The following is a 27,466-nucleotide window of genomic DNA, read 5'->3' as shown; positions in this document are numbered from 1 at the left end:
TGGATTGCAAATCACACCCTCCCCCACTCTGACAAAACATAATTGGTGATGGTTTATGATATGTGAGCAGCGCTCTCTGTTCTGCCCTAAGCATTTGGCTTTTTTTAACCAATGAAAGCCCAACAAAGTTGACAAACTGTTCAAATTCTACTGATTACACAAGATGAGTTTGGAGAGGGGAGCTTAGGAATATTCAGCTCCGGGGTTAGGGAAGGGATAAAACATTGATGGAAATGGAGGTAAAGGGATGTTCAATTCTACCGGCTGCTTTGCTCTGAATTAAGTAATGAATTGAATGAAACACATCAGAAAAATAACACCCAAAAGGAAACGGTTAGAAAGTGCTGCAACTTCAATACCCAGACAATGGAGTTTTGTTTTAAAACTGATGTTTACAGTCACTAGCTGATGCTTTTTTTTTTTTGCATACTTCTCAATTCATGCCAAGATAGTTCTGGTTCGATTTAAATTTCTTTTTCATTTTAAAATGTTTTCATGTTACGTTCATTTGAACTGTGAAACACACAAAGCAGTACTGTTATAGATGTTACATTTACATCCCCTTAGAACTCCCCCCACGCTTACCTTCAGCAATGTGCGGGGAGCTCATGGATTTCTCTCACTAAAAGCGAGATCAGCTGCCTATGTCACATCCTTTCAATCTCCTGTTCTCTTAACCTTATTCCCGTTAATCACCCAACCTCTTTTTCTGGCGCCCCATGCTTGGTGATTTTATAAATGGTTCCCCATCCTCAAAAAAAGAATCACCCTTGGCCCCCATGCACTTACAAAAAGCTACCACATTATTTTGAACATTCCTTCCACCCCCAAGTTCTTGAACATGATGTCACCTTCCAAATCTGTGCCCATCCTTCCCAGAAGTTCATGTGTGAACCTTTCCATGGCTGCCACAGCATGAAGAGACCCTGTATCAAAGTTACAAATGGCATTCTATATGACGATGGGACTCTTTCTTCACACTTCTCAAGTTCCCTGCAGTCTTTGACACAGATTATCACACCATTTCCCACCACTGTTTCTTTTCTGTTGTCCAGCTGAGTGGGTCTCCCCTCACCTCTCTTACTCCAGGGGTAACGGTGCAGCACAGTGGTTAGCACTGCTGCCTCACAGCTTCAGGGACCTGGGTTCCATTCCGGCTTCGAGTCACTGTCTGCGTGGGTTTCCTTCGGCTGCTCCAGTTTCCTCCCACAGTCCAAAGTCATGCGGGTTAGGTTGATTGGCCATGTTAAATTGCCCCTTAGTGTCCTGGGATGTGTGGATTAGAGGGATCGGCAGGATAAATATGTGGGCTTACGAGGATAGGGCCTGAGTGGGATTGTTATCGGTGCAGATGGGCCGAATGGCTTATTTGTTTGGTTGTAGCCAGAGACTCTCCTGCAATGGTTTATTTTCCCATCCACGCAATCATAGAAACCCTGCAGTGCAGAAGGAGGCCATTCGGCCCATCTGCACCGATAACAATCCCACCCAGGCCCTATCCCCATAACCCCACATATTTATCCCGCCAATCCTCTAATCCACGCATCCCGGGACACTAAGGGGCAATTTAGCATGGCCAATCAACCTAACCCGCACGACTTTGGACTGTGGGAGGAAACCGGAGCAGCCGAAGGAAACCCACATAGACAGTGAACCGAAGCGGGAATTGAACCCAGGTTCCTGGAGCTGTGAGGCAGCAGTGCTAACCACTCTGCCACCGTGCTGCATTGTTACTCCTGGAGTCTCCCAAGGCTCAATTCTTTGTCCACTCCCATTTCTCATTTACATCCTACCCCCTTGGTGAAGGCATGATGTCAGGTTCCACATGCAATGACATTGGCTCTGCCTTTGCCCTCCATTTTATGTTAGTCTGACTGCTTATCCAACATTCAATCTTGGCCGAGTCACAATTTCTTCCAATTCATCAGCAAGATCAAAGCCACAAAATCTGTTCCCTTGCCACTAACTCTATCCCCTCCCCTGACCACGTTTGCAATCTTGGTGGCCTATTTGACCTCTATCACTTGGCTCTGTCCTTTTCAGCTCATCTGTCCAAATCAACATCTCGACTTTTGTTACTCTGGGCTCTCGTGGCCAGCTTCCATCTTTCACACTCCACAAACATAAGCTTATCCGAGACACTGCTGCCCATATCCTAAAACTCACTGAGTACCATTGAGCTATGACCCCCTGTGCTCACTGATGCGTACTAGCTGCCAGTCCACCAGAAACCTGATTTTAAAATTTTCTATTTAAAATTGTGTTCAAATCTCTCCAGGGCCTCACCCCTTCCCATTTTTATAATGCACTCCAGTCGTACAACCGCCCGAGAACTCAGAACTCCTCAACTCTGGTCGTGTGTATTCTCCACTTCCTTTGGTCCATTCCCTGGCACTGTGCCTATCAGCTGTCTCAATCCAAACCTCTGGAATTCTCTTCCACCTCTCACACTGTTTTTAACACCCTCCTCAAAACCCACCATTTTTTAATTCATTCAGGGGATGTGGATGTCGCTGGCTGGGCCAGCATTTATTGCCCATCCCTAATTGCCATTTAACAGAGTAGTTTGTTAGGCCATTTCAGAGGGCATTTATGAGTTAACCACATTTCTGTGGAGTCACGTGTAGACCAGACCAGGTGGCAAATTTCCTTCCCTAAGGGACATTAGGGAACCAGATGGGTTTTTATGACAATTGACGATGGTTTCATGGTCACCATTAGACATCCGTCATGGTGGGATTTGAACTCGGGTCCCTAGAGCAATACCCTGGGTCTCTGGACGACTAGCCCAATGACAATTCCACTATACCACTCCCTCCACCTATAATAAGTTCAAACTTTTATGTGAAGAACCTTGAGACACTTTCCTTGGATAAAGGCACCATATAAAACCAAATTGTTGCTGTTGTCATCCAATACCACTTCCTCCTGAGGGAGGACATCAAATTTCTGATCATCTGAAACCCACATCTTTCTCTCTATCTATTGCCAAGAGTTGGAAAAGTCCTGGGTCTAAAAATGAACTCTGATCAGAATAAACTGTTGATATATTTAGGTAGAATGCTTTCCACATCCGCTGCCAATCTAGGAAGCAGAAAATAACACTTTGTACTGGCTAAAACTATGAATTGAAACAATTAAATGATCCACAGAAAACTGTACAGTATAACACAAAGAGTAATCTATGATGCATAGAATGTTTAAGACTCAATTACTTTCACTGCTTCTTTTGACAAGCTCTTGGAATGAAGCAGTCTCTCATCATATGCAAATAATTGTTTAGCTTTATACACCGCAGATATATTTTGGCCAAATGCAGAACCAAGGCATATTTTATCTCCTTTGATCTAGAAGCATTTCTTTGAAGATTATCTTCAGCACCCAACTTTAATAAGTATCCAAAGCACACAAAACTGACAATGCCACAATGGCTTTATGAAATCAAACAATGAGTTATATTTTGAAAGGGCATCACAAGACAACAAATTTCCCAAGCGATATCAAATCTTAAACTTCCTGTAAATAATAATTAACCGTGACAGGATATAACATTTAACATTGCTGAGAACAATTTGCTACCTTTCAAAGAGTGTTGGTCAACTGATTGTGCTAATTTGGAGAAAAACACTCGGTCCTCGAAAAGTACAAAGGGCCCACCCCAGCAGAATGTTGCTGGTGGGTTTTCTTCAAGATTAAACTAACCAAATGGAAGAATCTTATAAACTAAGCACGATGACTGGAGAGAGCATCTTGACGTGGATGAGGAATTGCTGGTTACCATCTATCATTAGAGGTCGCACAATTTGAACTTGTATATTAGGTGCAAAACACAAGAAGCATCTCAACTCTGTTGTAAAATGTGCTGTTTTTAGTTCAACTTTTCCATCAGTATTTTGGTACTAATAGGCTCACCATTCCGGCAGCAACGCTACTCTTTAATTTTAACAGAACACACACCTACTGAATGCTTACTTTTGATAACAGCCTCCATTCTGATACAGGTATGTGCAATCAGTGATGGATGCCCCCAGTGGCAGACATCTGGATTTTGCGTGATTTGCTTATATCTGGCACGTTCTCTTAAAACAAAACTGCAGCTGTTGACAACAGTGCTTAAAGTCAGGTTCAACCAGTTGAATGACAGCCAAAATAATCTCAAAATAGATGATTAGTGCTACTTTTCTGAAGCCCAAGCCAACTCGCACCCAAGCACACTGTGCATTCAAAGAAAGAAAAACAAACCCCCAACAATAAAAACATAACTTGAATTTACATTCACTTCTCTGCATCAGATTCATAATTCCATTCGAGCACAGTTGGATTTTCCTGTCACTTAGAATCATAGAATCCTACAGCGCAGAACGAGGCCATTCGGCCCATCGCGTCTGCACCGACCACAATCCCACCCAGGCCCTATCCCCATAACCCCATGCATTTACCCCAGCTACCCCCCCCCTGGCACCAAGGGGCAATTTAGCATGACCAATCCACCTAACCCACACATCTTTAGACTGTGGGAGGAAACCGGAGCATCCGGAGGAAACCCACGTAGACACGGGGGGGGGGGAGACGTGCAAACTCCGCACAGACCATGACCCAAGCCGGGAATCGAACCTGGGTCCCCGGTGCTGTGAGGCTGCAGTGCTAACCACTGTGCCATCCCAAACATGAGTACATTCCTGGTGGGCACTTATCCTGCATGGTTCCAAGGATTCAGTAAAGTTACTTCAGAGGTCATTACAACTCTGGTCATTTCTGTTCACAAGCCGCCTATAAATCTAATGGCTTTGGTGTAACTGCAATTTATTTCTATTACTGTTCTGATGCCAGTCTTCAAATATTCCAACATAATGAGGTGTATATCACTTCTGCTGTTCACCAATCTTTCCACTTTCATCAAGTCTTCCTAAAGAAATATTTCCAATACATTTCCCAACCCCTATCCTATGGCAAACTTCTCCTCCTTATGGTCATCTGCCCCAGCTATGACCAAGATGGGTGATCCATCTTGGCCTTCTCCTGAGGTTCCCACCATCATAGATGCTAGTCTTCAGCCAATTCATAACATAAGAACTAGGAGCAGGAGTAGGCCATCTGGCCCCTCGAGCCTGCTCCGCCATTAAATAAGATCATGGCTGATCTTTTCGTGGACTCAGCTTCACTTACCCGACCATTCACCATAACCCTTAATTCCTTTACTGTTCAAAAATTTATCTATCCTTGCCTTAAAAACATTCAATGAGGTAGCCTCAACTGCTTCACTGGGCAGGGAATTCCATAGATTCACAACCCTTTGTGTGAAGAAGTTCCTCCTCAACTCAGTCCTAAATCTGCTTCCCTTTATTTTGAGGCCATGCCCCCTAGTTCTAGTTTCACTCGCCACTGGAAACAACTTCCCTGCTTCTATCTTATCTATTCCCTTCATAAGCTTATATGTTTCTATAAGACCTCCCCTCATTCTTCTTGATTCCAATGAGTATAGCCCCAGTCTACTCAGTCTCTCCTCATAAGCCAACCCTCTCAACTCCGGAATCAACCTAGTGAATCTCCTCTGCACCCCCTCCAGTGCCAGTATACCCTTTCTCAAGTAAGGAGACCAAAACTGTACACAGTACTACAGGTGTGGCCTCACCAGCACCTTTTACAGCTGCAACATAACCTCAGTTTTTAAACTCCATCCCTCTAGCAATGAAGGACAAAATTCCATTTGCCTTCTTAATTACTTGCTGCACCTGCAAACCAACTCCTTGTGATTCTTGCACAAGGACACCCAGGTCCCTCTGCACAGCAGCATGCTGCAATTTTTTACCATTTAAATAATAGTCCATTTTGCTGTTTTTCCTACCAAAATGGATGACCTCACATTTATCGACATTGTACTCCATCTGGCAGACCCTCGCCCACTCACTTAGACTATCTATATCCCTTTGCAGACTTTCAGCGTCCTCTGCACACTTTGATCTGCCACCCGTCTTAGTGTCATCTGCGAATTTTGATGCACTACACTTGGTCCCCTACTCCAAATCATCTATGTAAATCGTAAACGAATTGCGGTCATTAACTCCATATGATATCAAGAAACGGCTGAAGACACTGGATACAGCAAACACTGGATCTTTCCAACAGCCTTGCTGTAGTACTAAAGAACTGTGCTCCAGAACTAGCAGCAGTTCAAGAAGGTGGTTCACCACTGCCTTCTCGAGGTTAATTAGGGATGGGCAACAAATGCTGGCCTTGCCAGCAATGCTTACATCTCATGAAAGAATAAATAAGAGGAAAGGCCTCAACTTGCTGCAGAAAGATTCCAAGGCACCTTTTCTGAATAAGATTAGGGAATCCATATCGTGCAGAGCATTTGTTTCCCAACCACCAGGAAGCGTTTCAAGGTTGTGATCTTGCTATGCAGAGGCTATTGCATTCTCTACAAAACAAAGATCAATCATTTGTGTGTAAAGCGTTTCGGAATGTGCTGATCACATGAAAGGCGCCAAGGCACTATATAAATGCAATTTTCTCCTGGCAGAAATCAGCAAATTGTTTTCTGATGCGGCTGCAGATGAAACCTATGACTTCAGTGGCCAACATAGAATCTCCTGAAATCATAAGAGCCGCTGCTATTTTCACCTACTCCAACGGTGATGCTCAATCCCAGCAAAAACAAGATTGCAAGAACATCACTATTCCTATTTAACCATCTCCTATTCTCCAATTGAGCATTTTACAGATGTCGGTGCACGTGAGATTTTAATCTTTGTGTTTTGTGCACATTTTTAAATAACCTCCAGTTCTGCGGAAGGGTCTAGACCGGCAACAAAAACAGAAAATGCTAGAAAAACACAAGTCTGGCAGCATCAGTGGAGAGAGAAACAGATTTAACACTCCAAATCCAACCCAATATAACTCTTCAGAGTTTCAAACAAGATTGTATTTGAAGCATTAACACTGTTTCTCTTTCCACAGATGCTGCCAAACCTGCCAGGTTTTTCCAGCATCTGCAGTACTTTGCTTGTATTCAAGACATTTATTTTATTCATTCGTGGGACATGGACATCGCTGGCTGGCCAGCATCTATTGCCCATCCATAGTTGCCCGAGGGCAGTTTAGAGTCAACTATATTGCTGTGGCTCTGGAGTCACATGTAGGCCAGACCGGGTAAGGACGGTAGATTTCCTTCCCTAAAGGACATTAGCGAACCAGATGGGTTTTTCCGACAATTGACAATGGTTTCACAGTCACTAGTAGATTCTTAATTCCAGATTTTTTTTATTGGATTCAAATTCCACCAGCAGCCGTGGTGGGATTCAAACCGGGGTTCTCAGGACATTAGCTGAGTTTCTGGATTAATAGTCTCTCGATAATACCACTAGGCCATTGCCTCCCCTGCGATGAAATGTTAACTTGCCTGTTGTCTCCACAGATGCTCCCTGACCTGAACATGACCAGCATTTGTGGCTTTTGTTTTCAACATTACAAGAAAGTCTGATATTCTCACTTGCTCCATCTAGCTTTCTTAATCCTGGTACAGCTAAAAAAAAACATTTCCTCCAAACAACTGCGGCAAGACTGTGGAAGATTAATTAGTAAACCAGAATAATCATGGCCTGCAATATCAAGGAAAAAATATAAACCTGAGCATATTTGGAAGTTATCGCATTGATCAAATTATTTCCAATCAATATTTATTTCTCAGAGACCAGCTAAATTCATGTGTCCTTACTTCCTGTTAAAAGATAAGATATTGACATTGCATAATGATGCTGCAGAATTGAATCACATCTAGTACAGTCTATTCCAGAACAGTCTGAGTACAAAAGAGAAACTGTTCTACATTCATTATGAGATAGAATGCACAGCGACAACTGCAATAAGTTTTTTAATTTTATTTATTAGTGGCACAAGTAGGCCGACATTAACATTGCAATGATGTTACTGTGAAAATCCCCATGTCACCTGTTTGGGTACACTGAGGGAGAATTTAGCACAGCCAATGCACCTAACCAGCTCGTCCTTCGGACTGTGGGAGGAAACCGGAGCACCCGGAGGAAACCCACGCTGACATGGGGAGAATGTGCAGACTCCGCACAACACAGTGCCCCCAAGCCGGGAATCAAACCCTTGGGGTCTCTGGCGCTGTGAGGCAGCAGTGCTAACCACTGTGCCACCCATTTTTCAATATGAAAAACAATTACGCACATTTCTGACTGAGCACAAGCAGTGTCTGGAGAAGTCACAGTGTTCTCCTGCATGGACAAGATGTGCATTTGGTCCACCTACAACTGGGAAAATAACTGCAGGCAGCCTCACTGCAGCATTCTTGCCTTCTTGATTTGAATATAGCAGAGCCACTGCAGTCATGGGTTTCATCTGCAGTCACATTAGAAAATAATTTGCCAAGTATTGGTAGGAGGAAAGAATTGCATTTATGTAGCACTTCTGGGGTAAACACAGTAAGAGTTTTAACAACACCAGGTTAAAGTCCAACAGGTTTATTTGGTAGCAAATACCATTAGCTTTCGGAGCGCTGCTCCTTCGTCAGATGGAGTGGAAATCTGCTCTCAAACTGTTTGTCCGAGTGGAATCGACTGCCGTCAGTGGTGGTGGAGGCAAACTCAATAGGGTCTTTTAAGAGACTCCTGGATGAGTACATGGAGCTTAATAGAATGGAGGGTTATAGGTAGGTCTAGAAGATAGGGATGTGTTCGGCACAACTTGTGGGCCGAAGGGCCTGTTTGTGCTGTAGTTTTTCTATGTTCTATGTTCTTAACATGTGTTCAAGGCATCCCTAAACACTTTATATACAAATGATTTTGTACTGTAGGGAAACACAACAATCAAACCTCTGCAGGGAAGATCCCAAACATGAAACTGTTTCTGTGGTATTGGTTGGGGAACAAATACTCTGCAGGATATTGATAGAATTCCCTGTTCTTATTCTAAACATGTGCCATGGAATCTTTTACATCCACAAGTAGACAGAATCTCAGTTCGATGTAAGAGCAAATGACTACGAATGCTGGAATCTGAAACCAAAACACAAAATGCTGGAGAAACTCAGCAGGTCTGACAGCATCTATGGAGAGAGAGTAGAGCTAATGTTTCGAGTCTGGATGACCCGGCGTCTGAGTCAGTTTAATGTGTCAGTTTACCTGGCACCTGATAGAAGTCTACAGGATTATGAGAGGCATGGACAGAGTGGATAGTGAGAAGCTATTTCCCAGGGTGGAAGAGTCAATTACTAGGGGGCACAGGTTTAAGGTGCGAGGGGTAAGGTTTAAAGGAGATGTACGAGGCAGATTTTTTACACAGAGGGTGGTGGATGCCTGGAACTTGTTGCCGGGGAAGGTAGCGGAAGCGGATATGGTAGTGACTTTTAAGGGGCGTCTTGCCAAATACATGAATAGGATGGGAATAAAGGGATATGGTCGGAAGGATAAGGGGTTTTAGTTAAGTCAGGCAGCATGGTCGGTGCAGGTTTGGAGGGCCGAAGGGCCTGTTCCTGTGCTGTAATTTTCTTTGTTCTTGTTTAGCTGAAAAATGGCATATCCAAAAAAGCAACAATTCCTCTATACTGCACTGGAGTGCAAACCTGGCCATATGTTCATGTCTGAGGGTATGGCTTAAGATCACAACCTTCTGACAACTGAGCCAAGCCGACACTTTACATTGGAATGTAATGAGTGCATTTGCAGAATGTAATATTTGTGAGAAAAACCTTCTGCAGCCAGCTAATTTTTTTTTTGCCCAAGTACATTGATTGGTTTCTCAGTTAGGGCTCTATGTTAGCAAGGTCTGAGGGATGGCGTTCCTTTGCTTAACCTTGGCTTTCAGCAAACTTCCTCCATCCCCAGCTGCTCACACTCCTTTCAACCAGCGCTGAGCGCTGAGAGCTGAGGCTAAATGAAAAACGTCACATTTCAGCACTCAGTCTTTAAAGTCATCACAAAGGCAAGTGTGAGAATTTTTTGATAGAAAAGTAACTGTGCAAATATATTCCCAAGAACGTACAAGGAAAAAAAAACTATTGTCCAAACTTATTCTAAAGCATTCTTTAACATGTGGAAAATTTTCATGCTGATTAGTTGCATCCCTGCAGTCTTGTAGCTTTTGATTCAGCTCCATGTTATCTGCTCTAATCAGAGCAGCTCCAAGCACCCGTAACCTGAGGCTTGTTTAGTGAACAAGGGAACACAAACAAGACAAGCAGCTGGAGTGGCCCCCGTACTCGTTGGTGCGCATCTTTTCCCTTGCAGCGATGAAGGCCATTTTGTCAGGCAGCAGAGAGGAGAACAAAAGTGGCTCTGAAAACACCGTTACAGACAGGCAGATAACAAAGTCTAGATGCACAGCTAAAATTACCAATTAGTTTACCAATTGGCTGCAACGGATTCGATTGGTTTGTAATTAATTCTAGTTACTGGCGCATACAGCAGGATGGTTGGCGCCAACCCTTTGTCCTGTTGACACACAATACCAGTGCACAGGACCCAAGGGTCCCGGACATCAATACCTCTCTCTGCCTCACCTACAGCAGCCGGTGCAGAAGACATATCCTGTGGTGCTGAAACAGTGGAAAGTTGTGCTGCATAAGAAGGCGCTGACAAGAAAGGAACCTTTATGGGCTAAGCTGTGTAACAGCAAGCTTCATGCTAAAATAAACTCCACTGGATTGAGAGACAGGTTTTCTTGTGTATGAAGGGGATTTATTTTCTGAAGGTCAAGCCTGCCACACAGAAGCAACACTGAAATACAGCTTTCAGACAAATTATCATCCACCGGGACATTCTTTTACCTAGAAAATTGATCATTCTTTTCATTTCTTTCATTGGAAATGTACTGTGATCACGAGATAAACAGCAATTTCATTCATAACAAAACGTACAGCACGAGTAACCAAGGAGATGATCCAACACAAGCGCAGCACCGAGTTGTAGAAGGAGTTTGCATCGACAAGAACAACTTTGCAAAACGACAGGATAATTTATTGTTGTTGAGCATTTCCAACTGTTTCCCTAATCCAGCTCAGAGACAGCTAGTTAGAGGGATAGATAGATGTATGCTATACTGTACGGCAAAGAACTAACGCAAGGGTCCACTTCATCAGACTATAATTTACACGCTTTCTGAAAGGGTACTTTAATTGAGGTCAGAGGATTTTAATGGACTAACTTGTTCTTTCATTCTTTGTTTATTATACATATTTGAAGAACCTAAGTTCGTTCTGTGAGATATTCACAGGAATTCTCTATTTAATGTTGCTTTCGACTTTCCATACTTTTTCTTCTGGTTTTGAATGTCTGAATAGCTTCTCTCGTCCACCTGGAATTACAGATAACAACTTGGAAACAGGTTGTTTCGCTCAGTCTACACTGATGTTAATCCTCAACACAAGCAGAAGACATCATCCTAATTGCCTGTCTTGTTCCTAAATCCCTTTATTCCATTTTCCTTCAACCATCTATTCCTTAATGCTGACACGACCTAGACTCAATCACCAACTTCTGTGTTGCCTCACAAGCTTGTGTAAAGACATTTTTCTTGTTCTCTATCCTAAATCTCTTTGCCTTTACTCTTGTAACTATGGTTCCATATTCTGGACTATTCACTGAGTGGAAACATTCTGTTTCTAACTGTTCTGTCCCATTCCTTCATTGTTTTGCACAACTCCCTCAAATTACCCTTTAATCTTTTGTTCTCATAAAGTAAAACTTGTAGATTGCTTGTACGTTTCAAAAGTCTTCTGTTCACATTCAAAACTATCCTTTGCATCACTAACGCAATCATATGCTTGTAATATTGATTTATAATATTGGAGTACTGTGCTCAGTTCTGGTCACCTCATTACAGGAAGGATGTGGAAAAGATTGAAAGGGTGCAGAGGAGATTTACAAGGATGTTGCCTGGATTGAGTGGCATGCCTTATGAGGATAGGCTGAGGGAGCTCGGTCTTTTCTCCTTGGAGAGACGTAGGATGAGAGGAGACCTAATAGAGGTATATAAGATGTTGAGAGGCATAGATCGGGTGGACTCTCAGAGGCTTTTTCCCAGGGTGGAAATGGCTGCTATGAGAGGACACAGGTTTAAGGTGCTGGGGAGTAGGTACGGGGGAAATTTTTCACACAGAGGGTGGTGGGCGAGTGGAATCGGCTGCCGTCAGTGGTGGTGGAGGCAAACTCAATAGGGTCTTTTAAGAGACTCCTGGATGAGTACATGGGACTTAATAGGATGGAGGGTTATAGGTAGGCCTAAAAGGTAGGGATATGTTCGGCACAACTTGTAGGGCCGAAGGGCCTGTTTTGTGCTGTAGTTTTCTATGTTTCTATGATTGGCTGGAAGATAAGAGACAGAGAGTAAGGATAAAGAATTTGTTAACTGATTGGTAGCATGGTGTGCCTGAAGGATGTGCTGGGAACACAGCTTTACATCATATGCATTAATGACTTGGATGAAGGAATAGAGAGGTGTACACCCAAATTTGCAGATTACATTTTTTTTTTCAATTCATTTTGCGGGATGTGGGCATTGCTGCCTAGGCCAACATTTATTGCCCACCCCTAGTGGCGCTTCAGAAGGTGGTGAGCTGCCTTCTTAAACCGCTGCAGTCACTGAGGTGCAGCTACACCTACAGTGCAGTTAGGAAGGGAATTCCAGGATTTTGACCCAGCAAAAGTGAAGGAGCGATGATATATTTCCAAGTCAAGACGGCGATTGACTTGGAGGGGAACCTCCAGGAGGTGGTGTTCCCAGGTGTCTGCTGCTCTTGTCCTTCTGGATAGTACTGGTCATGGGTTTGGAAGGTGCTGGCTAAGAAACCTTGAGAGTTGCTGCAGTGCATCTTGTCGATGGTACACACTGCTGCTCCTGTTCGTCGGTGGTGGAGAGATTGAATGTTTGTGGAAGGGGTAGCAATCAAGCGGACTGCTTTGTCTTGGATAGTGTCAAGTTTCGAGTGTTGTTGGAGCTGCACTCATCCATGAAACTCCCGAGTTGCGCCTTGTAGATGTTGGGCAGGCTTTGGGGTGCCAGGAAGTGAATTTCTCACCGCAGGATTCCTAGCTCTTGATCTGCTCTGGTAGCCACAGTATTCATATGGCTTGCCTAGTTCAGTTTCTGCCATTGAAAGTCAAGGGGCAGTGATTAGATCCTCTTTGGTTGGAGATGGTTATTGCCTGGCACTTGTGAGCGCGAACATTACTTGCCACTTGTTAACCCAAGCCTGGATATTGTCCAGGTCTACCTGAATTTGGACATGAACTGCTTCAGTAGCTGAGGATTCGCGAATGGTGCTGAACATTGTGCAATCATCAGTGACCACCCACTTTTGACCATATGGTGGAAGGAAGGTAATTGATTAAACGACTGAAGATGGCTGGGCCGGGGTCACGGCCCTGAGGGACTCCTGCAGTGATGTTCTGGAGCTGAGATGGTTGACCTCCAACCACCACAACTATCTTCCTTTGTGCCAGGTATGACTCCAACCCTTGATTCCAGTGTTGCTAGGGCTCCTTGATGCCATAATATGTCAAATGCTGCTTTGATGTTAAGGGCAGTCAATCTCACCTCACCTCGGGCATTCAGTCCTTTTGTTCACGTTTGAACCAAGGCTGTAACGAGGTCAGGAGCTGAGAGACCATGGCAGAACCCAAACTGAGCGTCAGTGAGCAGGTTATCACTGAGTAAGTGCCACGTGATAGAGTTGTTGGTGACTTCTTCCATCACCTTGCTGATGATCAAGACTGGAACATGGCAAGCTCTGGAGCACGACAAGTTCTGGAGCACAAGTCTTCAAGACTATTGCCGGAATATAGTCAGAGCCCATAGCGTTTGCAGCATCCAGTGCTTTCAGCCATTTCTTGATAACAAATGGAGTGAATTGAATTGGCTGAAGAGTGACACCTGCGATGCTGGGGACCACTGAAGGAGGCCGATATGGATCATCCACTTGGCACTTCTAGCTGAAGATTGTTGCGAATGCTTCAGCCTTAACTTTTGCACGGGTGTGCTGGGCTCATCCATCATTGAGGATGGGGATATCTGTGGAGCCTCCTCCTCCAGTGAGTTGTTTAACTGTCCACCACATTCATGCTGGATGTGGCAGGACTGCAGAGCTTAGATCTGATCCGTTGGTTACGGAATTGCTTAGCTCTGTCTATTACTTGCTGCTTTTGACGTTTGGGATGCAAGGACATCTCTGTTGTAGCTTCACCAGGCTGACATCTCATTTGTAGGTATGCCTGGTATTGCTTCCGTCATGCCCCCCTGCACTCTTCATTGAATGAGTGTTGAGGTATTGGTAGAGTGGGGATATGCTGGACCATTAGGTTACAGATCGTGGTAGAGTACAATTCTTTTGCAGCTGATGACCCACAGCGTCTCATGGATGCCCGATCTTAAGTTGCTCAATCTGTTCAAAACCTATCCCATTTAGCACAGTGGTAGTGCCACACAATACGATGCAGAGTATCCCCAATGTGAAGTCAGGACTTCGTCTCCACAAGAACTTGCAGTGGTCACACCTACCGATACTGTCGTGGACAGATGCATCTGTGGCAGGCAGGTTGGTGAGGATCAGGTCACGTATGTTGTTCCCCTCAGTATCTCCCGCAGAGCCAGCCTAGCAGCTATTAGAGTCTTTTAAGGCACGACCAGCTCAGTCAATAGACCGGGCCACTCTTGGTGAAGGACATTGAAGTCCCCATCTGGGGTACATTCTACACGCTTGCCACCCTCAGTGCTTCTTCAAAGTGGTGTTCAACATGGATGAGTACTGATTCATCAACTGAGGGGATGCAGTACGTGGTAATCAGCAGCTTTCCTTGTCTATGTTTGATCTGTTGTCATGAGACCCGGAGTCGATATCAAGGACTCCCAGGGCACCTCCCACCTAACGTATAGCACTGTGCCGCCACCTCTGCTGGGTCTGTCCTGTCAGTGGGACAGGGCATAGCCAGGGATGGTGATGGTGGTGTCCGGGACATAGTCTTACTCATGGTATCATACCTAACAGACAATGTCAGGCTGTTGCTTGACTAGTCTGAGACAGCTCTCCTAATTTTGGCAAAAGCCCGCGGATGTTAGTAAGGAGGACTTTGCAGAGTCGACAGGGCTGGGTTTGCCACTGTCGCTTCCGGTGCCTAGGTGGATGCCAGCTGGTCCGTCTGGTTTCATTCCTTTGAGACTTTTTGAACAGTTTGATACAATTGAGTAGGCCCTTTGGTGGGCAGTTAAAAGTCAACCACATTACTCTGGGTCTGAGGTCACGCATGTACGTCACCAGGTGGCAGGTTTCCTTCCCTAAAAGCCATTGGTGAACCAGATGAGACAATGGCTTCGTGGACATCATTAGCCTTTTAATTCCAGGTTTTTTTAAAAACTGAATTCGAACTCCACCACCTGCCAAGGTTCAAACCCAGTCCCCCAGGACAATACCCTGAATCTCTAGCTGACTAGTCCAACGACAATACCACTACACCACCTCCTCCCTGATACTTCATCTCCTTTCTTGAAATCCATTCGGGAGCTTTAAACCCTGCTTCATGGGCCAATATCTCCAAATAACACAGTCAAAATGTGAACGAGCGAATGATCGTACATTGGATTCTTCAAAGTTTCATCTTTATAACATGCAGCCAACGCTGGAAATTCTAATCCTGTCAACACACTAACTCACTCTGTGAATAATTGAAAGGATGGCAAAAACTTCCTGAATGCCATCGCCTGAGGCAAGAACTGCATTTGAGCCATTTCACCTTCATGCCAAAGAGGATAGGAGGTTGCTTCAGCATACACAGATTACTTTAACTGTGTCGCAAGTTCGAAACCCTGTTGATAACAAAAGGACTAAACAATTCAATGCTGTGATGACAGCTATGCTACCACACAATACAGGAAAGCCACACTGTAGCCAAAGGATTTAGACATTGCGCAATGCCCTTTTTTGCATGATTTTCATCTTTTATCACCTCAAATGGCTCCTATCATTATCAACAGGTCTGTAGCCAGCAGTACTTTAGCCCAAGTGTCATGTAACTCAACATGCTGTCTCCAGGCACAAGACAGGTTTGGAAGGACAGAAAAGGGATAATTAGATTGATGAATGTTTTGTGCAACTCCAAGTGGACATAGGAGAAAAATGTCACAAATCAACAAAGACACTTTAGTGAAATGGTAGAAAAAATGCTGTAACGGTGGTTTCGAGATTATATGTTTTCATAATTCATTTTCAAACCAAGATACTCATGACAACATTGTTAATGCATCACATCAGACACATAACATTATCCACCTTATCAAATATTATCCTAAAAGATACATTTTAGCCAGGGAAATGATTTCAAATGTCAAAGCAACAATGGCAGGAAGTTTTAAACTTTGAATCAGACGACCCACATTTGAATCGCTCTTAATTTAGCAATGTTTACTGCTTTTGCAGCAGGATTCGGAGCCCACCAACTATCAGCGGATTAATGAGATAGCTACAAAGTGGATTCAAGTCTAAGAACATCCACTCTCATACCCAAATCCAGCTAAATGGCAAAGCATGTTGGCAGAACGATAGACTTTAAATTATAATTCAAAACTATAGATTTTAGCTTCATTATTTTTTCAAATGACAGTTTTATTTAGTTTATTTATTTTATTAGTCACAAGTACGCTTACATTCACACCGCAATGAAGTTACTGTGAAAATCCCCTAGTCGCCACACTCCAGAGCCTGTTCGGGTACGCTGAGGGAGAATTTAGCATGGCCAATGCACGTAACCAGCACGTCTTTGGACTGTGGGAGGAAACCGGAGCACCCGGAGGAAACCCACGCAGACACGGGGGAGAGTGTGCAAACTCCACACAGGCAGTGACCTAAGCCGGGAATCGAACCCGGGTCCCCGGCGCTGTGAGGCAGCAGTGCTAACCACTGTGCCACCATGCCAGCCAACAAAAAAGTGCAAGACAACATCCATCAATTTTGATATATATAACTTTAATAAATGCTGTCTTTTCATTGTGAGATACTGCAGAAAACAAATTCTTTGCAGTTTTGTTTTGTCCCATGTTATAAAAAGTATGTTGTAAATTATTCTATAACTTGTGACTCTACAGATGTGTATTTTCCACTACTTGAAGCTAAATGCTGTGGTTTGGCCAAATACTTTAAGGTTTGCATTTCTTTCCCATTCCCAGACATTTTATTTTACAGTTCCAGACTGATCTATTGGTGGTATATAGCAAGCAAAATAGAATAGCAACATTAATATTCATCATTCCTTATTGGTCATTATAAGAACATAAGAACTAGGAGCAGGAGTAGGCATCTGGCCCCTCGAGCCTGCTCCACCATTCAATAAGATCATGGCTGATCTTTGCGTGGACTCAGCTCCACTTACCCGCCCGCTCACCATAACCCTTAATTCCTTTATTGTTCAAAAATTTATCTATCCTTGCCTTAAAAACATTCAATGAGGTAGCCTCAACTGCTTCACTGGGCAGGGAATTCCACAGATTCACAACCCTTTGTGTGAAGAAGTTCCTCCTCAACTCAGTCCTAAATCTGCTTCCCCTTATTTTGAGGCTATGCCCCCTAGATCTAGTTTCACCCGCCAGTGGAAACAACTTCCCTGCTTCTGTCTTATCTATTCCCTTCATAATCTTATCTGTTTCTATAAGATCTCCCTTCATTCTTCTGAATTCCAATGAGTATAGCCCCAGTCTACTCAGTCTCTCCTCATAAGCCAACCCCCTCAACTCCGGAATCAACCTAGTGAATCTCCTCTGCACCCCCTCCAGTGCCAGTATATCCTTTCTCAAGTAAGGAGACCAAAGCTGTACACAGTACTCCAGGTGTGGCCTCACCAGCACCTTATACAGCTGCAACATAACCTCAATGTTTTTGAACTCCATCCCTTTAGCAATAAATACAGATGGAATGGTCAAGAACAGGAAGGCAAACTGTTAGCAGCATAAAGGCCTGCTGACATCACTTGCAGTTACTACTACAGAGTGCATTTATGAAACATTCAGGGTAACCTGGCCATGTGAAAGGAATTGTCTACCTCCCCATAGGCTGCTACAGTCATTTATTATCTGATCCATTAGCCTGGAGCATCGGGCTACTCACAGTTGAATGCATTTTGTGGTTTGAATATGTGAAGTTTGAGCTATTTGTATAGCCCAAGGCACGGTCTCGAGTTAGGAAAGAAAAATATACAAAACGGCTGATCTTCTTACATGGTTAACAGTTCACAACCTAACCACAATCTTCCCATCTGCACATGCAACCACAACCAGGCCTCAGAGCCCCTGTCAACTGAGCGTATGACATTATACTGATTGTCAGAATTACACTGTAATCAATAATAATACAGGCCTATTAGACACTAAAATGCATCATGTACATATCTACCCAAATTAAACAAAAACACAGAAGGACCATTGTTACCTCCCAGATTACTTTCAAATCCTTGGAACAGTTTTATATTATGTAACAAAATAATTAAATGCTTGCAGATCGCAGTTCAGCTTAAATGATCGCCATTCACAGTTCAAATAGTTGTTTTCACATCCTCTGTATCACAGAAGGATTTGCGGGCTATTTAACAGTCAGGTAGGCTGCATCATGAATGCTTCTTCCATGGCCATAGCCGCCTTTGTACCAGCTGATAAAATGGTTAATGATGGGGTGATTTTATGAGCTTCCACTGCTCCGTACAATGGGAGAAGAGGCACACGCACCAGCCACAAGTATCCCACTAAATATCAGCCCAGATGTGAGAGCCAGAGCTTGTCTCCACTCACCACGTAGGTTTGGGATGGAGTTCGAATCCTTTGCGTTCTGACTCCGAGATGGGAATGCTATCACTAACTGAAAGGCTTGCTCCAAATAAGACATTTGATACAGTTTAATATCTAACTTGTTTAACAGTCAATGAGAATGAACCAACATAAAAAAGCTTATTTATTAGTCACAAGTAAGGCTTACATCAACACTGCAATGACGTTACTGTGAAATTCCCCTAGTCGCCACAGCCCGGCGCCTGTTTGGGTCAATGCACCTAACCAACACGTCTTTGAGATTGTGGGAGGAAACCGGAGCACCCGGAGGAAACCCACGCAGACGCGGGGAGAACGTGCAAACTCCACAGTGACCCAAGCCGGGAACCCAGGTCCCTTGTGCTGTGAAGCAGCAGTGCTAACCACTGTGCTACCGTGCCACTCCCTCTCCAAAAGAGAAAATGCTGGAAAATCTCAGCAGGTCTGGCAGCATCTGTATAGAGATCAAAGAGCTGATGTTTCGAGTCCAGATGACCCTTTGTCAAACATACCCCTCTCTACTCGCAACATAGAGAAAAGTGAAAGTGAAGTCTAAACTTAGGTCAGGAGAACTACTTTCTGTTGGAAGATCCACCACATTACCCATCTCAGCTCAAACATGACAATTCTGAGTCAGTTAATACACCCTGCAATGGATCTAATGATTTATTCCAATTATACAACAGCAACTTTGGTGCAGACACAATGGGCCAAATGACCACCTCCTGCGCTGTAACAATTCTGGAGTCATGCAATAAGCAAAATAGCAGATTTTGTGCACATTCCTCTAAGAATAGTTTCCCAACTCTGCTAATGTCTTATAATTTTAAAAATGCACAACGCCAGTTTCTAGCAATCCATTCATGTTTATGAACAATCAGTGTAGAAAAAGAAGGTGCACATACACAGCCTTTTAGTATGTGCTCAAAACATGAAGGCAGCTCACCACCACCTCCTCAAGGACGACTAGGGATGGGCAATAAATGCTGGCTAGCCAGCGACGCCCATGTCCCACGAATGAATTTTTAAAAAAATGGATTTTAATAAATCCCAAAGAACATCACAAACAAATGAATTACTTCTGAATTAGTCTCTTTTGTTTCTCTCAGAGAATTGGGATGCAGAAGGATCTAGATGTCCGAGTGAATCATAAAAGGTTAGTATGCAGGTACAGCAAATAGTAAGGAAAGTAGAGAATGTTATCTTTTATTGCATGGCAAATTTAATCCAAAAGTAGGGAGGTTATGCTTCAGTTGTGCAGGGCATTGGTGAGACCACATCTGGAGGACTGTGTCCAGTATTAGTCTTCTTATGCAACGATGTAAATCCATTGGAAGCAGTTCAGAAAGGGTTTACTGAACTAAATGTCTGGATTGGGTGGATTTGTGTTATGAGGAAAGGTTGGCCAGGCTGGGCCTGCATATCTTAAGGGATCTTGACAGGGTCAATGTGGAGAGGATGTTACCTCTTGTTGGTGAATCTAGTACTAAAGACCACTGTGTAAAAAAAAAGCACCGCCCATTAAGGTTAGGGGTGAGGAGATTTTTCTCTCTCAGAGGACTGAGAGACTTTGGAACTCTCTTCCTCAGATGGCGGTGGAAGCTGAATATCTTTAAGGCAGAGGTAAATAAATTCTTGATAAGCAAGGAGGCATCAGAGGTAGACAGGAATGTGGAACTCAGATCATCCATGATTCTATTGAAATGCAGAGCAGACTTGAAGGGCTGAATGGCCTACTCCCGCTCCTAATTTGAATGTCCCTATTATACCAGCCAATTTTCACGCAGCAAGACCCCATGAGCAGTAAATTAGATGAACCGATAGTTCAACTATTTTTGAGGGTCGAGGGAGGAATGTTGACCAAGGCATCAGGAAAAACTCCTTGGTTGCCTTTGAATTGTGTCCGGGATCCTTTATATCCATCAGAATTAAATGAACAGGCAGAGAGATTCAGTTTAATAGTTCATCCAAGATCTGGTACCTCTGACCATGAATATCCTCTGCATTGCACTAAAGTGTCAGCCTTGAATATTATTCAAGTCTAGAGGTAGAGCCTGAACACATAACCTTCTGAGATAGATTGCTACCAAGCTGGCACAAAGGTGGAATAATAAATAAAGCTTACATTTTCAAGTAAAGTTTATTTATTAGTCACAAGTAAGGCTTACATTAACACTACAATGAAGTTACTGTGAAATTCCCCTAGTCGCCACAGCCCGGCGCCTGTTCGGGTCAATGCACCTAACCAGCACATCTTTCAGGATGTGGGAGGAAACCAGAGCATCCGGAGGAAACCCACGCAGACACGGGGAGAACGTGCAAACTTCACACAGATAGTGGCCCAAGCCGGGAATCGAACCCGGGTCCCTGGCGCTGTGAGGCAGCAGTGCTAACCACTGTGCCACCCGTGCCGCCCCCCATCCTGCTTACAGCAACTGCGTAGCAAATTATGTTTTCCCCAGTCCTGCATAATTTTGGACTGAGAGCAGGGCAGCAAAATCTCTTAATTTAAAAAAAAATCACTTTGTGCAACATCAGCACTGCAGAGTTAAACACTGCTCAGAGACAGGTGTAGCACGAAGCTGAAAATCCCTCTGACTGGCAATTTAAACAAAGGTGAATTAAGAGCAGGGTCTGAAAGGAGTTTATAACGAGAACGGGGTTATCAAAAACTGGGCAGAAAATGCACAAGGAATTACATGCCACCCATGCACTGGTCCAAAATTGGTCATCAATCTCACTTCATAATCAGACGTGCTTGCAGGAATGTTGTGATATGCCACTTACTAGGAAGGGTTAAAAGCCCAGTTCAGACATTAAGCAGGAAACAAAAGAATGCCCAAAGAATGTTGAACCTCAACACTGCCATCTACCGTCAACTAACGATGCACTCTGTGTGACCAACATTTCTCCAACCAACAGCTACTGCTTGTGTTTGGAAACTGAATGCAGGTGAACTCTCAGAACCTAAATTAACCAAGAAAGGAGAAAATGTTGATCAAACCAGGAATAAAATAATCATCTGATGGCAGTGTACATGAGAATTTTTTTTAAATTCAGTTATGGGATGTGGGCGTTGCTGGCTAGGCCAGAATTTATTGCCCATCGCTAGCTGCCCTTGAGAAGAGGGCACCTGATGAAGGAGCGGCACTCCGAAAGCTTGTGCTACCAAATAAACCTGTTGGACTTTAACCTGGTGTCATGAGACTACTTATTGTGCCCCACCCCAGTCCAACGCCGGCAACTCCACACCATGCCCTTGAGAAGGTGGTGATGAGCTGCCTTCGTGGACCGCTGCAGTCTCTGAGTTGTAGGTAAGGCCACAGTGCTGTTAGGGAGGGAGTTCCAGGATTTTGACCCAGCGACAATGGAGGAATGGCAATTTATTTCCAAGTTAGGATGGTGTGACTTGGAGAGGAGCCTCCAGGTAGTGGCATTCCCAGGTATCTGCTGCCATCCTTTTAGGTAGTAGTAATCATGGGTTAGGAAGATGCTGCCTAAGGAGCCATGGGAAGTTCCTGCAGTGAATCTTGCAGGTGGTGCACACGACTGCCACTGTTCATCAGTGGTGGAGGGCGTGGAAAGGGTACCAAACAAACAGGCTGCTTTGACCTGGATGGCGATGAACTTCTTGAGTATTGTTTGAGCTGCATTTACCCAGATAAGTGGAGAGTATTCCATCACACTCCTGACTTGTGCCTTATAGACGGTGGACAGGCTTTGAGAAGTCAGGAGGTGAATTAATCGCCGCAGAATTCCTAGCCTCTGACCTGCTCTTGTAGCCAATGATTTTGCATGGCTGCTCAGTTCACTTTCTAGATAATGGTAACCCCCCCCCAGGATGTTGATAGTGGGGGATTCAGCAAAGCTAATGCCATTGAAAGTCATGGGGCAATGGTTAGATTTCTCTCTTGTTAGAGATGGTCTTGCACTTGTGTGAGACAAATGTTAATTGCCACTTGTCAGCCCAAGCCTGGATATTGTCCAGGTTTTGCTGCATTTGGGCATGGACCGCTTCAGTATGTGAGGAGTGCTGAACATTTTACAGTCATCAGCAAACATCCCCCTTATGATGGAAGGGAGGTCATTGACGAAGCAGCTGAAAATGGTTGGGCCTCGGACCCTACCCTGAGGAACTCCATCAGTGTTGTCCTGGAGTTGAGATGATTGACATTGAACCAATGCAATCTTCTTCCTTTGTTCCAGGTATGACTCCAACTAGCAGAGGGTTTTCCCCCCGATTCCCATTGACTCCAGTTTTGCTTGGGCTCCTTGATGCCATACTTGCTCAAATGAGAGCAGTCACTCTCATCTTTGGAATTCAGCTCCTTTGCCCATGTTTGAGACTGTAATGAGATCAGGAGCTGAGTGACCCTGGCAGAACCCAAACTTATCGTCAGTGAGCTCACTCTGCATAACAGTTCATGAAAATCTCTGTTGTGGTAGACATATCCCTTTCCTTCAAGATGCTATGTTCAGCCAATATATAATTCACCTCTTTAGCTATGGATCTAAGAATGTGACACTCGGATTCAAAATACTATGCTCATCAAACGCTCATGGAAATTTCAGGTTTCAACGCTGCTGGAACCAGGGAAATATCTTCTGCAGAAAGCAACCATTCAGGCTTAAATATGGAGGCATAAGTCTGGAAAGGGACAGGTAGTTATACAAACTGGAGTCAAGAATAAAGCAATTGTACCTACTCTGTACATTCGATATAAACTGCCTCTTTTTTATTCCATCTCAAGTCTTTCATAAATGAAACATTTTTTTAAAGTCAGTTTTAAAATTAGATTTCCTATTATTTCCTATTATTTTGATTGGTTCAATCTTCCAAACTTTTATAAATTTTTTATTCAAAAAGGGTCCCTGTGTGTTTTCAAAGTCTATTTATATTGTAGATTCCAAACTGCATGTCATTTAGAGGTATGCTTTCCAGTTTGGTAGGGAGTACAGAACAGCTTGACTCACAGGCTTTATATAGTAACATCACTCCTTTGAGAACAGATGAAACTTATTTGATTCCATTGTGTTAATTAAATCCCAAGCAAGATGGTGAAACTAGACACAAATCCTTTTCATGATACTTGGTTTATTTACAGAATGCAACATTACATGTCCAATTCCCACCTACTCATAGAATCATAAAATCCTACAGCGCAGAAGGAGGCCATTTGGCCCATCGAGACTGCACCAACCACAATCCCACCCAGGTCTTATCCCCATAACCCCGTGCATTTACCCTAGCTAGTCCCCCTGACACTAAGGGGCAATTTAGCACAGCCAAACCTCCTAACCTGCACATCTTTGGAGTGTGGGAGGAAACCGGAACACCCGGAGGAAACCCACGCAGACACGGGAGAACGTGGAGACTCCACACAGACAGTGACCCAAGCCAAGAATCGAACCCGTGTCCATGGCGCTGTGAGGCAGAAGTGCTAACCACTGTGCCACCGTGCCGCCCCACATTACTCACACCCAATGTCCCAGAAATCCTTCTTTATACCCTTTTGAGTAACCCAATGGAACAAACAACAAACGAATTAACAAATCAGAGAGTCACAGAGTCACAGAGATTTACAGCATGGAAACAGGCCCTTCAGCCCAACATGTCCATGCCGCCCTTTTTTTCAAACCCCGAAGCTCGTCCCTATCGCCCGCATTTGGCCCATATCCTTCTAGACCCATTTTACCCGTGTAACTGCCTGAATGCTTTCCAAAAGACAAAATTGTACCCGCCTCAACTACTACCTCTGGCAGCTTGTTCCAGACACACACCACCCTGAGAGAGAAAAAAGTGCCCCTCTGGACACTTCTGTATCTCTCCCCCCTCACCTTAAACCTATGCCCTCTAGTTTTAGACTCCCGGACCTTTGGGAAAAGATATTGACTATCTTTTAGATAGAGTAAAGCACTCTCTACACGGTCATCAAAAATTCGAAGAACAGGTACAGTACAGTGTCAGATATAGAGTAAAGCTCCCTCTGCACTGTCCCCCATAAAGCACTCGCAGGACAGGGACAGCACGGGGTTAGATACAAAGATCTCCATATTAGGTTTAGAAAGTCAGAACCAATTAAATTGACAGGTTCTTAAAGGAGCAAAGTCTTTATGTGCGCTCAGGGCAGTTGATCAATGCCCTTCACCTATGTAACTTTAACCTTGATAATATAATTAACATTCAATCAACACAATTGCAGTATTTTAACCTGAAAGGTGGAGTCAAATACTTTTCTGGCATATAATTTAATGCAGATGAGGGCAGCACGGTGGCACAGTGGGTTAGCACTGCTGCCTCACAGCGCCGGGGACCTGGGTTCGATTTCCGGCTCGGGTCACTGTCTGTGCAGAGTTTGCACGTTCTCCCCGTGTCTGCGTGGGTTTCCTCCAGGTGCTCCGGTTTCCTCTCTCAGTCTGAAAGACGTGCTGGTTGGGTGGATTGACCCAACAGGCGCTGGAATGTGGCGACTGGGGAATTTCACAGTAACTGCATTGCAGTGTTAATGTAAGCCTTACTTGTGACACTAATAAATAAACTTTAACTTGAAAATTACCTCGCAAGAAAAGAAACGATGGTCATACCTTGCATTCCACCACACTCTGGTCTGACTCACACGTGACATAAATTTCATCCACTGCTCGTCGGAGATTGTCAAAAAGAAATGCCCAATAGCGTGCCCGTAAGTCAATTTTTCTGGGCTGTCGACCCTTTGTTGGGCTCTTCTCCACTGCATTCTTCTCCCCAACAGTGCTCAATGAAGACTTTTCTGTTGAAGCAGCCTGCAACTAAAAAGAAATGGCAGTTCCATGATATAGTGCATATTGCACAACAGGTAAGCTCACACAGAAATGGTCAAATTAATAATCCAATAAAGGAAGTGACTGTAAAATACATTTAAGAGATTCCTCAGAAAACCACAAGCTAATTGCTTTGCTTTGAACATGAACAGGACGGCCTCAACCGGGATATTGGGTTCATGTCACACTATTTGTAACTCCCACAGTTGCGTGGACCTGCAGAGTTTCACTGGCTGTCTTGTCTGGAGACAATACACATCTTTTTAGCCTGTATTGATGCTCTCTCCACTCCCATTGTTTTGTTTCTTAAAGACTGGATTAGTTGTAAGTATTCGCATTCCAACCATTATTCATGTAAATTGAGTCTGTGTCTTTATAAGTTCTGTTTGTGAACAGAATTCCCACTCACCTGAAGAAGGGGCTCAGAGCCTCGAAAGCTTGTGTGGCTTTTGCTACCAAATAAACCTGTTGGACTTTAACCTGGTGTTGTTAAACTTCTTATTGAACAATAGAAACATGGGTGGCAAGTTGGTGTAGCAATAGATCCTCCAATGTAAACATAAAAACTGACTGTAAACATTTCTATAGGTACGTAAAGAGAAAAAGATTGGCAAAAACGAATGTAGCCCCCTTACAGTCAGAAGAGGGGGGGGGGGGATTCATAACAGGGAACAAAGAAATGGCCGAGGAACTAAATTAATATTTTGCTTCGGTCTTCACAAAGGAAGACATGAATAATGTGCCAGAAGTCCTGAGAAACATAAGTTCCACAGTGAGGAGCTGAAGGAAATCAGTATTAGTAGAAAATGGTTTTGGGGAAATTGATGGGATTGAAGGTGGATAAATCTCCAGGACCTGATAATCTTCATTCCAGAGCACTTAAGGAAGCGGCCCTGGAAATAGTAGATCCAATGGCGATCATTCTCTAAAATTCTTTGGACTCTGAAATGGTTCCTACAGATCAGAGGGCAGCTAATGTTAGCTGACTATTCAAAAAGGGAGGTAGAAAGAAAACAGACCAGAGAGCCTAATGTCGGTAGTGGGGAAGTTGCTACGGTCCATTATGAAGGATTTCATAGCACAGCATTTTGAAAGCAGACAAAGTCAGCATAGATTTATGAAAAGAAAATCATGCTTGACAAACCTACTGGAATTGTTTGAGGGTGTAACAAGTAGCATTGACCAGGGAGAACCAATGGATGTGGTTTATTTAGACTTTCAGAAGGCTTTCGAAAAGATCTCACATAGCCAAATTCTATGTAAAGTTAAAGCGTAAGGGATTGTGTCTTGAGATGGTTAGAAAGCTGGTTAGCAGACAGGCAGCAAAGAGTTGGTATAAATGGGCCTTTTTTCCAATTGGCGGGCAGTAATTAGTGAGGTACCACAGGGATCTGTGTTGGGACCCCAACTGTTTACATTATACATTAATGATTTGGATCAGAGAACTAAATGTATTATCTCCAAATTTGCAGATGATACAAAGTTGTGGGGGGGGGGGGGGGGTGAGCTGTGAGGAGGATGCAGAGATGCTTCAGAGTGATTTGGACAGGCTGGGTGTGCGGGCATTTGCATGGCAGATGCAGTATAATGTGGATAAATGTGAGGTTACCCACTTTGCTGGCCATAATCGGAAGGCAGATTATTATTTGAATGAGTGTAAATTAAGAGAGGTGGATACACAGCGAGACCTTGGTGTCCTCCTGCATCAGTCGTTGAAAGTAAGTGCACAGGTACAGCAGGCAGTGAAAAAGGCAAATGGTATGTTGGCCTACATAACGAGAGGATTTGAGTATAGGGATAGAGATGTTTTGCTGCAATTGTACAAAGCATTGGTAAAGCCACACCTAGAGTATTGTGTACAGTT

The 27,466-nt window shown here is 43.9% G+C and overlaps 1 protein-coding gene across 7 annotated transcripts in view; it reads right to left on the bottom strand.

Annotated features, from left to right (window-relative positions):
• The window catches only part of scaper (S-phase cyclin A-associated protein in the ER), a 347,336-nt gene that overhangs the window by 281,626 nt on the left and 38,244 nt on the right, over positions 1 to 27,466 (bottom strand). For 4 of the 7 annotated variants that reach the window (XM_078199948.1, XM_078199949.1, XM_078199952.1 and 1 more), the window contains exon 4: positions 25,387 to 25,590. In XM_078199948.1, the coding sequence (XP_078056074.1) occupies positions 25,387 to 25,590 (204 nt within the window). Of the gene's footprint in view, positions 1 to 789; positions 859 to 25,386; positions 25,591 to 27,466 lie in introns of those variants that run through there. The other 3 variants (XM_078199950.1, XM_078199951.1, XM_078199953.1) reach the window with 2 other exon arrangements.

The sequence above is a fragment of the Mustelus asterias genome, chromosome 29, assembly GCF_964213995.1.
Source record: "Mustelus asterias chromosome 29, sMusAst1.hap1.1, whole genome shotgun sequence".
NCBI classification, from domain to species: domain Eukaryota; kingdom Metazoa; phylum Chordata; class Chondrichthyes; order Carcharhiniformes; family Triakidae; genus Mustelus; species Mustelus asterias.
Note: the sequence above shows the minus strand (reverse complement) of the source record. Positions and strands in the feature narration are given on the sequence as shown.